Source organism: Rhinoraja longicauda, chromosome 25 (genome assembly GCF_053455715.1).
Source record: "Rhinoraja longicauda isolate Sanriku21f chromosome 25, sRhiLon1.1, whole genome shotgun sequence".
NCBI lineage: Eukaryota > Metazoa > Chordata > Chondrichthyes > Rajiformes > Arhynchobatidae > Rhinoraja > Rhinoraja longicauda.
Window position 1 is genome coordinate 7,150,521 of NC_135977.1, and position 15,549 is coordinate 7,166,069.

General features: G+C 44.6%; 1 protein-coding gene across 1 annotated transcript in view; it reads left to right on the plus strand.

Moving 5' to 3' along the window:
• Positions 1–15,549, plus strand: part of acad11 (acyl-CoA dehydrogenase family, member 11) — a 37,101-nt gene that overhangs the window by 14,852 nt on the left and 6,700 nt on the right. The window contains exons 9-16 of the mRNA XM_078421446.1: positions 1,589–1,770; positions 3,256–3,406; positions 4,152–4,297; positions 5,873–6,046; positions 7,634–8,043; positions 10,194–10,334; positions 10,454–10,591; positions 13,612–13,702. Coding sequence (XP_078277572.1) covers positions 1,589–1,770; positions 3,256–3,406; positions 4,152–4,297; positions 5,873–6,046; positions 7,634–8,043; positions 10,194–10,334; positions 10,454–10,591; positions 13,612–13,702 — 1,433 coding nt within the window. The remainder of the gene's footprint in view (positions 1–1,588; positions 1,771–3,255; positions 3,407–4,151; positions 4,298–5,872; positions 6,047–7,633; positions 8,044–10,193; positions 10,335–10,453; positions 10,592–13,611; positions 13,703–15,549) is intronic.

The window sequence follows — 15,549 nt, forward strand, 5'->3', positions numbered from 1 at the left end:
AAACCATTCCTATCCATGCCCCAAACCATTCCTATCCATGCCCCAAACCATTCCTATCCATGCGCCAAACCATTCCTATCCACAATTAAGATTGCCAGAATCTTCTCCCTTGCAATGTGGGTATGTTTTTCAAGACTCTATTTTCTCCTCTGAATTCCCATCTTCCATGACCTTCTCCACGATGACTACAGACATATTCTTTTACATCACCAATCTCCTGTCCATACACCGATGACCACATTGACCTTAAACAGCCTTATTCTCTCCCCTGTTAACCTTTTGTTCTTAACGTACATAAAATCTCCTACGATTGTTTACCTTATCTGCCAGAGCTTTCTCTTGTCCGCTTCCTGCCCTCCTGATTTCACTCTGTGCCCCGACATCCCTCATATTCCTTAATGGATTTATTTGATTGCAGCTGCTTACACCTGACATTTGCCTCTTTTCCCTCTGACTGGACACTCGATGTCCCTCGCTAGCCAGGGTTCCCTAATCCTGCCAACTTTTCTCTTTACTCTAGCTGGCCCTGAACTCTTCACATCTCACTTTTAAAAGCCTCCCACTCACCAGATTACCCTTTACCTACAAACAGGCTCTCCCATTTAATCTTTTAAGTATAATAAAAAGAACTGCAGGTGCTGGTTTATTCAAAATGCTGGAGAGACTCAGCGGGTCAGGCAGTATCTCTGGAGAACGTGGATAGGTGACGCAGATACTACATACTAAAGTAAACCTGTAGAATGTAAGCTAAGTGATGGAGTAACTCAGCAGCATCTGGTCAGGCAGCATTTCTGGAAGAAACCTTCTCGTCCTGACCACCTAATGTCACATATCCATGTCCTCCTGAGATGCTGCCTGGCCCCTGAGTTACTCCAGCACTTTGTTTTGTAAACTAGCATCTGTTGTTCCTTATGTCTCTGTAGAATATATACAACTGGATGCTTGCATGACCCATGGAACATCAGATCTTCTGGGTGACGTTATACCATAAAGAGCCTTTTGTTTTTCCTCACCGTGCTTCGAGAAAAGGGTAGTAAGAGCACCACTGCTTGGTTATGTGGCGATCTAGGCACATAGCCTTTTCACCTTAATGTGACCATCGTTCAGGACTATCTTCCTCCTTTGGGCAACCAAATCATGAACCCCCAACCCTAACCTTCAAAGGAAACGCATGTAGTTTTTCTTTAACTAAAATGCGGCCCTTTCTACCTAATCGATTGAAAAATGGGAGAAACTGGAGAATGAAGGAGGGAAAAAAAGCAAATTGAAGGATTTTAGAACAATGAGGGAAAGGAAGAGTATAATCTGTTTTGGATATAAACTAGCGAATATGTGATATTTTACAGATTTATGTTAGTCTAATTATATATGCGTTTTCAAGCATAAGTTGAACCCTACCTGAAAATGTAATTGTAATGCCCATAATTTTACTTCTACTTTACTTCTAATGATTATTTATCTGAAGGTTGTATTATTCTGGAGCCTTTGTTGCCCAGACACGTTGCTGTGTTTTAAAACACACTTGCACTAGCGTATAACACGATCATTCATTCCATACAAATGGTGTTTTTTCCCCTATTTTTTCCAGTGTTGTTGGGACTTCCTTTTACTTGATGGAATATTGCCCGGGAAGGATATTTACGAACCCAACATTGCCCGGACTAACGGCCAGCCAGCGGGGAGACATCTACGCTGCCATGAACCGTGTCCTCTGCAAGATTCACAAGGTTGATATCCAGGCTGCTGGACTGGAGGATTATGGAAAAGTTGGTACGGGACACCTTCTTTCGTTTAGTTTAGTTTAGTGATACAGCGCGGAAACAGGCCCTTCCACCCACCGAGTCCGCGCCGACCAGCGATCCCCACAAATGAACACTCTCCTCCACACACTAGGGACAATTTACACATACACCAAGTCAATTAATCTACATACCTGTATGTCATTGGAGTGTGAGAGGGAAACCAAAGATCTCGGAGAAAACCCACGCAGGTCACACGGAGAACGTACAAACTACATACAGACCGCACCCGTTGTCGGGATCGAACCCGGGTCTCCGGCGCTGTAAGGCAGCAACTCTATCACTGCACCACTGTGCCACCTTCTGATCAGTTATTGCCTACCGTATATTTGCTCCTTCTAGTTGTGTTTTGAGTTAGATTTAATTTAACATATGATGAGCGTTTGACGTCACTGGGCCTGTATTCGCTGGAGTTTAGAAGGCTGAGGGGGGGGGGGAGGGGACCTCATTGAAACTTACCCAATAGTGAAAGGCTTGGGTAGAGTGAATATTTCCAGTAGTGGGAGAGTCTAGGACCAGAGGTCATAGCCTCAGAAATAAAGGATGTTCCTTTAGGAAGGTGATGAGGAGGAATTTCTTTAGTCAGAGGGTGATGAATCTGTGAAATTCTTTGCCACAGAAAGCTGTGGAGGCCGTCAATGGATATTTTAAAGACAGAGATAGATAGATTCTCAATTAGTACCGGTCGGGTTCCGGGGAGAAGGCAGGAGAATGGGGTTAGGAGGGAGAGATAGATCAGCCATGAATGGCAGAGTAGACTCGATAGGCCGAATGGCGTAATTCTGCTCCTATCACTTTTGACCTTATCCATCTTCAGATGGATTCAGTCTGCTGAGTTACTCCAGCACTCTGTGTCGTTTCACCTAAAAACTCGACGCTGATGCCATTGGTCTGCACCAGTGAGCTCCTCCCCATCAACGACCCTCTTGTGCAGCCACTGCCTCGGCCCACGCTGCAGCCCCTGGCTGTCAGCTCCCCCCTCAGTCTGCCGCCAGCAGCAAGACGCAGCTGGCCACAGCGGGGCCCGCTCCCTGCTCTTCACCCTCCTACCCCCTCACTACCCCCGCAGCTGTTGACACCCTCCAAGGTGGAGTATGTCGGTGTCTCCGGGGAGGAAGGAGGAGGCGGGGGGAAGGAGAGGTTGAGTGGACAGGAGGAGGAGGAGGCAGTAGTGGAGTAGGGAGTGGAAAAAGCGAAGGAAGGAGGAGGTGAGAGGGGAGGGAACCGAGCGGAGATGCAGAGCTAAGTACCGTCTGCAGGGGCTACAACGTGAGCCACAACAATATCCGGGTTAACCGAATCGCCTGATCGCTCAAGCCTCTTGCGAGGCAAGGGTTGCGCGGAAGCCATTGTTTGGGAGGCCACGGGAGGATGGTATCGGCAGGTCCATCCTCGATAACTGAAATCCATTGCAAAGGGGTCTGTTAAAACGAGGGTTTACTGTATTTCTACTTAGGCAATTACATTGAGCGGCAGGTTCACACATGGACAAAGCGGTATCGAGCGAGTGAAACCCATGTTATTCCAGCAATGGAACAACTCATAAAGTGGCTTCCGCTACGCATCCCAGAGCAGGAAAAGACCACGGTTGTGCACGGAGACTTCAGGTGTGTATTATAACTATCCTACTTAATGATAATTGTCTCATCAGAGATGAATTTATCGACAAGCTTCAGAGATACCAGCTTAATGCAATATTTAAGACTAGGGTTCAAAATCCATGGACCATTGAAGGCCTGACTTACACCATGGGACACGGCATCCCGTAATTTGGGTATCAATGTATTTAAGAAATACAAAAGTATCTTTAGTTTAGAGATACAGCGTGGAAACAAGCCCCTGGCCCCACGGGTCTGCGGCGACTAGCGATCCCCGTACACTAGCACTATCCCACACATTAGGGACAATTTACAATCTTTACCAAAGCCAATTAACTTAAACCTATACATCTTTGGAGTGTGGGAGGAAACCGGAGCACCTGGAGAAAACCCACGTGGTCACAGGGAGAACGTACAAAAATCCGTACAGAGAGCATCCGTAGTCAGGATCAAACCCGGGACCCTAGCGCTGTAGGGCACCAACTCTACCGCTGTGCCACCGTGTTGCCCCTGTTGTGCTGCAAGTATAACTTTGTGTGGCATTGTGCAACTTTATAATTGAAATTGTAGTTCAAATATTTTTCTCTTTATTGACCACACTTTTTTTTCTCAATTTCTCTCTCCTCTGACTTAACAATCACTCTCCTGTCCACCCCCCAACCCCACCGGCCCCTCCTGTTACCTCTCCATCTTTACCAAACATCTCCCTCCTACATCCATCCTGTTTCTTTCCATCCTTTCCTCTATGATTTAGACTGGACAATCTTATTTTCCACCCTGACAAGCCTGAGGTGCTGGCAGTGTTGGACTGGGAGCTGTCTACACTGGGTGATCCCATCTGTGACGTTGCCTATAACTGCATAGCACATCATCTACCAGAGGACTTCCCCCTTATCAGAGGTAACGCGAGTTAAACAGTTTTCTATCACTGGGGCCTTAATACCAAAATTAAATAAATAAATTGCATTTATTTTATAACTTAATCTCGCTGCCAAAGAATAAAGAGATAGATGTCCCGTCAAGCTGTTTTTGGCACTATTGAGGATGAAGGAGGTACAATGGTTCAACTGGTGGAACTGCTGCCTTGCAGCGCCAGAGACCCGGGTTCCATCCTGACCTCGTGTGAGGTTTTCATGTTCTCCCCGTGACCGCACGGGTTTCCTCCGGGTGCTCTGGTCTCCTCCCACATCCCAAAGACGTGTGGGATTGTAGGTTAAATGTGTAGGAAGGAACTGCAGATGCTGGTTCACAACTTCTCTGAAAAAGGGTCTTGACCCGAAAGGTCACTCATTCCTTCTATCTAGAGATGCTGCCTGACCCGCTGAGTTACTCCAGCACTTTGTGTCTGTTTGTAGGTTAATTGACCTACTTGGGTTTTTAGGTTAATTGACCTCTGCATAATTGCCCCTTGTGTTAGGGAGTGGATCCGAAAGTGAATTAACATAGACCTGGTGTGAAAGGGTGATCGATGGTCGGTGTGGACTTGGTGGGCCGAAGGGCATGATTCTGTGCTCTATCTCTAAACTAAGATAATGCTGGCCAAATCATTGCACAAATTCATTTGGTTTAGTTTAGCACGTCAGCGAGCAGAGATCATCCGGACATTAGTTCTATCGTACACATCAGGGGGAATTTTACAGAAACCGATTAACCTACAAACCTGCACTTCATTGGAAACCGGAGCACCTGGAGAAAATCCACACGATCACAGAGCGAATGTGCAAACTCCGTACAAAGTGTACCCATAGTCAGGATCGAACCCGGATTTGTGCCGCTGTCAGACAGCAAGTCTACCGCTGCGACACTGTGCCGCCCCTATTTGCTCTGCTGGAACGTCTAGCTTCATCTGAGCAGATAATGGCTCAGTGGTAGCTTTGGTTAAACCTCAAACATTCATGTCCAAAGACATAACATGCTCCTTTAAGTTGCTTTACGTGTATGTAAGTGATACACTTCAGTTTATAAGCAAGATTATGAGGGACCCCTACCACCCCAGCAACGGACTGTTCCAGATGCTACGGTTAGGCAAACGCCTCCGCTGTCACGCTGTGAAAACGGAGAGGATGAGACGGAATTTCTTCCCACAGGCCATCAGGACTGTTAACTTTTATAACTCCAGGGACTAAATTTTGTCTTCTCTATATTAACTTTATTAACTTTATTTATATGCTGTAACTGTAATTCTTTTTTTTGCACATTCCGCAGGCATTGCCACTTTCATTTCACTGCACATCGTATATGTGTATGTGACTAATAAACTTGACTTGACTTTCTACACTTAGATTATGATTTCTTTGCACTGAGCAAATAGAGATATCACTGAAACAAGCTGGTTCAATGTGGTTTTCATGTAGTTTTTTTTACTCCAGTTCTTGATATTTTTTTATTAAAGGTTTGATGCAATAATCTTCAGGTTAGCGATTGAGGATTGATTTATTGTGGTGGCTAATTCAGACTCTTTCTATTCTGCCGTAGGAATGAGTAAGTGTGATTTAAAGGAATTAGGAATTCCGTCTGATTTGGAATACCTTGCCCTTTATTGCAACAACTTGGGGATGAATCCCATTGAGAACTGGAATTTCTATTTGGCTTTCTCCTTCTTCCGAATCTCGGCTATACTCCAAGGCGTCTATAAGCGGTCACTTCAAGGTAAGAGAGTGGACCATGCCACGGAATGCATTCTAGTTGTACTCCATTGACTTCCTAGTGATCCAGAAGGTTTGGACTAAGGACCTTGTTCTGCATGTTGGGCATTGCAGTGTTAATGCAGAGTGCCGAATGACTGAGGCATCACTAGCGGCTCAAACGTTATTGCAAAACTAAGATTTATATAAGAAATATATTGAGCCATTCAGAGAATAACAATTAAAGATTAGATGCTGTCGGCAAGGATGCTACATTTGGCTGTAGTGCTAGCAGGAGAAAGAGGAAGGATTCCCACTGCTGATCATTTTTTAAATGACATCTGCTAGAAGTTCCATGCATTTGTAGGCCCATTCAGTCACGATTAGATTGTATAATCGGCCATGATTTTATGGCGGAGTAGACTCGATGGGCTGAATGGCCTAGTCCTGCTCCTGTGTCTAAGATCTTATAGGTAGTTCAGTACTAAATATTCATCTGCAGTAGAAATCAATTCATCTCCTGGGAAGCAAAAAGGATGTCAGGAAAAACAAACTTATTTGGGAAAAATTCTCTTGAGGGAGAGAGGAGCAGAGCCGTTGCCACGCCAGGCTGAGATACATCTCGTTCAAACTACGTTCTATAGTGCATCTGTAGAAGTTTAGGTGAGATCTCATGCACACGAGGCAGCACAGTGGCATCGCAGTAGAGTTGCTGCCTCACAGCGCCAGAGACCCGGGTTCAATCCAAACCTCGGGTGCTGTCTGTGTGGAGTTTGCACATTCTCCCTGTGATCGTGTGGGCTTCCTCCAGGAGCTTGGGTTTCCTCCCTCATCCCAAAGGCTTGCAGGTTCGTAGGTTAATTGGCCTCTGTAATTTCCCCTTCGTGGATGCTGAAGTGGGAGAACATAGCACTAGTGTGAATTGTTGATCGATGGCCAGTGTGGACTGAGTGGGCCGAAGGGCCTGTTTCCACGCTCACAACTCTAAACTGAGCTAAACTAAACATGCCGAATGGCCGGCCATTATATTTGCTATTATTATTTATTCTTATACCTTTAGGACATCCAAGCACTAATCTGCGGCCTCCAAACTGGAACCTCGAACATCCATTACACAGGTTGCTCAATATACATATTTGAATGGAAGACCCAGAGTGCTGGAGTAACTCAGTGGGTCAGGCACCATTACAGGAGGATACGGATAGGCGGCGCTTCTGGTGGGAACACTTATCATATCATATCATATATATACAGCCGGAAACAGGCCTTTTCGGCCCACCAAGTCCGTGCCGCCCAGCGATCCCCGTACATTAACACTAGAGACAATTTTTACATTTACCCAGCCAATTAACCTACATACCTGTACGTCTTTGGAGTGTGGGAGGAAACCGAAGATCTCGGAGAAAACCCACGGGGAGAACGTACAAACTCCTTACAGTGCAGCACCCGTAGTCAGGATCGAACCTGAGTCTCCGGCGCTGCATTCGCTGTAAAGCAGCAACTCTACCGCTGTGCTACCGAGGGTCCTGACGCGATGAGCTACTACAGCATCTGCAGTTCCATGTTTCTGAATATTGAAATGATCTCATGTTTCTCTTAATATTCTATTTAGGGCAGGCGAGTTCCGATAAAGGTGAAATAGTTGGGAAGCTTGCTGCAAAAATGGCTGATCTGGCGTGGGTGTTTGCAGTAAGAGAAGGATTCCGAATCTTCGATTCGATTCCTGTTGGAAATCCAGGTCCTCCAGTGAGAAAGTACTCCACGTGGAACCAACAGAGGACAGCGCCAGCAAAAGTCTTGTCTCCCTCTTTGCTTGATGTTAATCACTGCAGGCCTTTGGTGTCAGTTCCTAAAGGACATTTGATCATCTCACCTGAGGGACTACCTACGCGGGTGAAAGACTTGTACCACAGACTGACTGGCTTCATGGATGAACATGTCTATCCCCTTGAGAAGGAACTTGTTGACTATCATAGATCTGATAGCCGATGGATCCCAAATCCTAGAATAGAGGAATTGAAGGTGTGTTTAACTGCATTGTTCATAAGTTTGTATCTCATATGAGCAGAATTAGGCCATTCGGCCCAACAAGTCTATTCTGCCATTCAATCATGGCTGATCTATCTTTCCCTCTCACCCCGATTCTTCGGCATTCTCCCCGTAACCTTTGACACCCTTACTAAACAAGAATCTGTCAATCTTTTCTTTAAAATTACCCACTGACTTTGTCTGATATTATTGCACTGTACAGTTCCAAACAGAGCCAATGTTCTGATATGCCATACCAGGCCAATGTATCCACGTTCTAAAAGATTGGTCCTGAAAGATGTCGGCCAAATGTAGGCAACTGGGACTAACTTAAATGGGGCCTCTTGGTCAGCATGGACGAGCTGGGCCAAATAGCCTCTTTCCGTGCTGTATGACTGTTTCTGAACCAAGCTTTAAGGAAGAGTCCTGGAAGCAATTATGCATGTATCTTTTGGTAAAATATGGAACAGAAAGATATTAAAAATGATATTCTGAATTTTTGGAAGGAGGCATCGTTGTAAGATATGTTTGCTATCTGATGTCATTTTGAAAAATGATTTCTTAAAGAAAAATCAATATTTATTTCAGATTCCCTTTCCATTCCCACATCCAGCTCAGTTTTTCGCAGCCACTTATTCCCTCACCCCAGGCAACCTCACAGACCATTCTGTAGATTGGTAGATAGGCACAAAAGGCTGGAGTAACTCAGTGGGACAGGCAGGATCTCTGGAGAGAAGGAATGGGTGATGTTTCGGGTCGAGACCCTTCTTTAGACTGATAGATTGGTACCTGGGTTGATACTGACCATGCCTGCAGCCTAGATACTGGTATTCAGTTGCGGGCTGGAATGCCATTTGATGGAGCTGTTCATGAACTGTGGATTGAATTGCTCATTGGTGTGTAGAAATCCCCCAATATTGAGGAAGGAAAGAGATCGAAATATCAATCATTCCTATAACTACATATGATGCTTGTATAATAGCATTTAAAAATAGCATGCAAATCAAGATAGAAAGGAGCATTCGCAACGAAGGAGGTAGGAGAGGCAGCAGAGAGATAGTTTGAAATTGATAGGAGACTTTTGATAATGTTAAAAATAGAACGGGGTTTCTTCCCAGCTGTTATCAGGCAACTGAATCGTCCTACCACAACCAGATAGCAGTGCTGAACTACTGTCTACCTCTTTGATGACCCTCGGTCTATCTTTGATCGGACTTTGCTGGCTTTACCTTGCACTAAACGCTATTCCCTTATCATGTATCTATGCACTGTAAATGGATTGATTGTAATCATGCATTGTGTTTCTGCTAACACAACATGTGTTACCACGTTACAAAAAGCTTTTCACTGTACTTAGGTACACGTAACAATAAACTAAACTGAACAGAATAATTCAAATGTGTAGAATGATTAAATCTCTAATGACTTCATTAGACTTAGGCTTAAAGATGTCTGGAAACTGCCTGATTTAAGGTCATAAGTCACAGGAGCAGAATTAGGTCATTCGGCCCATCAAGTCTACTCTGCCATTCAATCATGGCTGATCTATCTCTCCCTCCTAACCCCATTCTCCTGCCTTCTCCCCTGACCCCTGCAACATTCTGAGACAGCTCAGGCAGGTCATCTGACCTCTGGCTTGATGGCAAATGTGAGTTGTTGATCAGAGAATTTTGTGGGTTTTGGTTGTGTGAAGAGGTAGAAAGCAGTATTTTGACAAAAATGCCCCGACCCAAGGTAGATCGCCCGGCACGGTGGAGCTGAGATTCCCCCCGATGCAGGAGCTTGATCGCCCCGATGAGGAAGGCCCGATCGCTGGCTACAGGAGACACGATCGTTCCGTCAGCGGAAGGTTAGAGGTCCCCGACCGCTGGAGGACTAAGAAGGGGGAGATTGAACTTTTTTTCGCCTTCCATCATAGCGAAGAAAGCGGAGGAGTCACTGTGGTGGATGTTCATGTTAAAATGTATTTTGTGTGTCCTGTTGCTTTTTATTGTTATGACTGTATGGTAAATGACTTTCCTCGTATGTTGCGAAACATACCTAGCTAATAAAGTATATTATGATTATGAAAATGTTTTTTTTTTAAAGTTTTCTGATACTGTTTAATAAGCAATTGTGAAAAGATTTTTCTTTTGCATTATCAGAATGCAGCCAAAGCAAATGGTATCTGGAACTTGTTTTTACCTCTGGACACTGATCCTGAGGCTAAATATGGAGCTGGGCTGAAAAATCTGGAATATGCTTTCTTCTGTGAGGTTATGGGGAGATCTCTGCTGGCACCAGAGGTATTACTGTTTCATTTGTATCTTTGTAGTAAAGAGTGCGCTCATTTTCCTGTTGCAGTGAACTGACCTTTATTCACACGAGTCTGCTAATTTTGTTAATAACAAATTCTGTTTCACAGATCTTTAACAGTTCTGCACCAGATACAGGGAATATGGAGATACTGGTGAAATATGGAACGGAAGCACAGAAACAGCAATGGCTTCTGCCATTATTGGAGGGGAAAATCAGGTCGTGCTTTGCTATGACTGAACCGCAGGTATGAAAGATATCCTGATCTTTGTCGCTCTGCTCAATTCCAACATTGTTAGAGAAGTCCAAAGTTCATCAGATGTGTATGCTTATAATCCATTGACGGTCATTGACATTATCTGAGTGCTCTTAATCGATATATTGGCTTGTATACACTGGAATTTAGAAGGATGAGAGGGGATCTTATCGAAACATGTAAGATTATTAAGGGGTTGGACACTTTAGAGGCAGGAAACATGTTCCCAATGTTGGGGGAGTCCAGAACCAGGGGCCACAGTTTAAGAATAAGGGGTAGGCCATTTAGAACGGAGGTGAGGAAAAACTTTTTCAGTCAGAGGGTTGTAAATCTGTGGAATTCTCTGCCTCAGAAGGCAGTGGAGGCCAATTCTCTGAATGCATTCAAGAGGAAGATGGCGGCGCTGCCCTAGCAGCTGCGGCTTACCTGCAGTCCATTTGTCTTTGTGTTTTTGTTGTTTTTGTTGTCTTAATTGTAGTTGTGATGTTGTGTTTTTGTGTTGTGTACTATGTGTGGGTGTGGGGGGGGAGGGGGGGAACTGTAACATTGTAAATATGTATCCCTTCCGAACGGAGACCCGACCTTTGTTTTCTGGGCCGTGTCTCCGTTCCTGCTGCGGCCTACCATCGGCCCAACTCCTGGAGCTGGCGGCCTCCAGGGCTCTGGTTCGCAGAGCCCGCGGACCAGACTCACCATCAGCGGAGCCGGCCGTTCTCGGAGGCTGCGGGAGCGGCTGCGACTCGCCTTAGGCTCGGGCCGCGTGGATGCTGACATCGGGAGCTCCGGCAGCGGCAGCGTGTTCGCCCGCCCCGGATTGCGGGGCTTGGGTCGGCCCGCCGCGGATATTTCACCGTCCGGCGCGGCCTGAAATAGGCCACGGAATTTTCTCTGCTCGGCGGGGGCTTCAATGTCGGGAGCCCCGACCGCCCCGACTTGCAGCGGGGCTTGGGTCGGCCCGTTGCGGACATTTCACCGTCCGGCGCAGCCTGGAACATGGCAACGACAACAGCCTGACCGCAGGAGAAGACGGCAGGGGAAGAGAAAAAGACATTCTGGCCTTCCATCACAGTGAGGAGGGGACTGGAGGAGACTCACTGTGATGGATGTTTCTTTTTGGGGGGTTTTGTGTTGGTTGGGGTTGTGTAATTTGCTTATTTTATTGCTCTTATTGTTGGACTGTGGGTGACGAAATTTCGTCCAAAAAACTTGTTTTTTGGATGACAAATAAAGATATCTTGAATCTTGAATCTTGAATCTTGAAGAGAGAGCTAGATAGAGCTCTTAAGGATGGCGGAGTCAGGGGGTATGGGGAGAAGGCAGGAACGGGGTACTGATTGAGAATGATCAGCCATGATCAAATTGAATGGTGGTGCTGGCTCGAAGGGCCAAATGGCCTACTCCCGCACATATTGTCTATATTCTCTTTGCTTGTTGAAAGGAATCCATAACAAGAATACAATCAGATATAAATGCATTGGAATCAGTTGGTAGGTATTGAGGTATGTGAAGACCTCAAGAATTAATTGAATATGCTTTCAATGGGATGATGCATTAAGATGGTGAACAAAGGGTTATGGGGAGAAGGCAGGAGAATGGGGTTGAGAGGGAAAGATGGATCAGCCATGATAGAATGTTAGAGTAGACTTGATGGGACAAATGGCCTAATTCTGCTCCTATAACTTATGAACATTGAATCAATGCTGGCTCTCAGAACATTCGTTTCAGTACACTTATTTCCAGGTAAGATGTCCATCAACTTAACCCCCGATCCTCTTATCACCTACCTTTCAGAAGGGGCCATTTGCAGTAGCCACTTAACCCACCAGCAAGTCTTTGAGATGCGGGGCAAAACAAGAGCGCCCAAGTGAAACAAAGGATGTCAGCGAAACAACGTGCAAACTCCACACAGAATTCGCACCCAGTATTTTCCCCTGATTACCTTAACCCTGTGTCCGCTGGTTAAAATCATTCTCACCATCTGCTTGGTCAAAATGACTTTTGTTGGTCAGGATTCCAGCAACCCAATAGTGTCAGTACACCTGTGTTAAGAGAAGAATTACCATCTTGGTGACATATTCAAAATACTGGTGCTTTTGAAACTATTGTCCTGTAAGGATCCACAATGGGTGGGGCGTCACAGTTGTGCAGCGGTAGAGTTGCTGCCTCAAAGCACCAGAGACCTGGGTTCAAGCCTGACCACGGGTGCGGTCTGTCCAGAGTTTCTACGTTCTCCCTGTAACTGCGTGTGTTTTCTCTACATGCACCAGTTTCCTCCCACACTTCAAAGACGTACAGGTTAATAGGCAAATTGCCTTTTGTAAATTGTCCTTAGTTTGTAGGATAGACATAGTGTATGGCTGATCGCTGATCGACACGGACTTGGTGAACTGAAGGGCCAGTTTCCACATAGAGTGATAAAGTGACACTGTGTGGAAACAGGCCCTTCGGCCCAACTTGCATGCACGGGCCAACATGTCCCAGCTACACTTGTCCCACCTGCTAGCATTGGTCCATAACCCTTCAAGCCTGTCCTATCCATGTACCTGTCTAACTGCTTGTTAAATGTTTCGAAAGACCCTGCCTCAACTACCTCCTCCTCTGGCAGCTTGTTCCATACATCCACCACCCTTTGTGTGATAAAGTTACCCCTCCGATTCCTATTAAATCTTTTCTCCTTCACCTTAAACCTATGTCCTCTGGTCCTCGATTCACCTACTCTGGGCAAGAGATTCTGTGCATCTACCCGATCTTTTCCTCTCATGATCTTATACACCTCTATAAGAACACCCCTCATCCTCCTGCGCTCCAAGGAATAGACTTGTATCTCTAACCTAAATCAAACTAAACTAAAGATTTTGGGGAAGAGTCTTTTTTATTAAAATAGACTGCATTGTGATTTTTGTTTTGTATTAAAGACTCCGTTAACTTGTTCATAGATCCTGATCGTCATCTTGCCTCATATTTTCAGAGGTTTCAGATTAATTTGCCTCGCCTTCCCTTGAATCATGCAGGTTGCCTCTTCCGATGCCACAAATATTGAAGCCTCAATTGTTGAGGAGGGCGACTTCTATATTCTCAATGGCCATAAGTGGTGGACATCGGGTAAGGAAAATGCACAATGTGATAAAATGGGAAAGAGTGGGATGGTTCCCTCTCAAACCAGTCCTGAATGGGATGTGTGCTTGGCGATAACCCAGAAAAGGTTTAAATTAGGAGGACATTCCCAGCGATGCAGTTGATTCTGGTGTGGCTGATAAGTCAAATGAAGCTGTGCTAGAACATTTTCTTGTTTGTTGGTTATATGGATAATCTAGAAATTGCCGTACATGTGTCTTATTCATATTGGATTTGAAAATATGACGCATTCAAATGATCAGTTGCTAACTTGGGCGGCACAGTAGCGCAGTGGTACATTTGCTGCCTTACAGTGCCAAAGACGCATGCAGTCTGTATGGAGTTTGCATGTTCTCTCTGTGACTACATGGGTTTTTTCTCCAGGTGTACCAGTTTCCTCCCACATTCCAAAGATGTGCAGGTTAATTGGCTTCTGTAAATTGTCCCGAGAGTGTAGAATGGAACTGGTGTATGGGGTGTTGGTCGGCACAGACTCGGTGGCCCGAAATTAAGCCCATTCCTCCCTCTGCCAGTGATTGTGGTTTCAATTGGATTTTCGTATGCCCAATACTTTGCATTTTTAGTTCTCACTGAAAATGTTTCTCCAAATGAATTAATGATAGAATATCATTAATTCACGCGTTTTTTTACTTTCATTGACTGCCAAATTTATAATGCTTCATCATCTGTCAAGTCTGTTACTTTCCCCATCTTCCCAACTTTTATCAAAGTCCAGCAGTTTTACATTTTGTAATAATGTTGTTGCTCTTCTCTGCAGTTTTTCTTATTTATAATCTAAATATATATTTTTGTCATTAGCCCAAGTTGAACTCGTGCTCTGACTAACTAAATTATAGAAAGTGAAAACTGAGATAATTAGATATATCCTATTTCTGAAATATATCATTTTAGAGGAAATATCATAACTGTCTTTTTTATGTACTGTACATTCTACTCTAGGTCTCCCATTTTCTTCGGTGCTCTTTGAATTTCTATTTTATATCTATTAGCCTCCATGGCATGTTATTATAATTGTTTACACGTTGTATAAAAAGGTTCTAATTGTTTTTAATTTATTTTTTACTTTTATAAGCCTACATTATATCCCCTTGACTTAGAAAATTAATTTTTTTAGTTTAGAGATACAGCATTTTTAGTTTAGAGATACAGCATAGAAACAGATCCTTTGGCTCACTGAGTCCACACCGACCATCGATCACCCATTCACACTAATTCACACATTCGCATCCTACACACTAGTGAAATTTACACTCGCCAATTAACCTACAAACTTGTATGTCTTTGGAATGTGGGAGGAAGCCGGAGCCGAAAAAAACCCCACGCAGTCTCGGGGAGAACGTACAAACTCCGCACAGACATCTCCCGTAGTCAGGATCGAACCTGGTCTCTGGCGCTGTAATTTTTGAGATACCTTTTCTTTGCCATGCATGAAATTTGTAGCAAAAATAGACACAAAATCCTGGAGTCACTTAGCGGGACAGGCAGCATCTCTGCAGAAAATGGATAGGTTATGTTTTGGGTTGGGACCCTTCTTCAGACTGGTTAGCATGCAACAAAAGCTTTTCACTGTACGTCGGTGCACGTGACAATAAACTAAATTAATTTGTCGCATTCATTTCTATTTTTCAACCGTAGACTTCAAGCTTAAGTTTTACAGATCTTTTCTTGTAGATCATGGTATATTTTCAGTTATGTAATCAGATCTACAATAACATTCTCAGGGTATTAAAACTGAATTATCATGCTACACAATCTATCTGTGATACCAACAAACATCGTGAATTTACCGTCCTTGCGGTGATAGCCATTGTTCC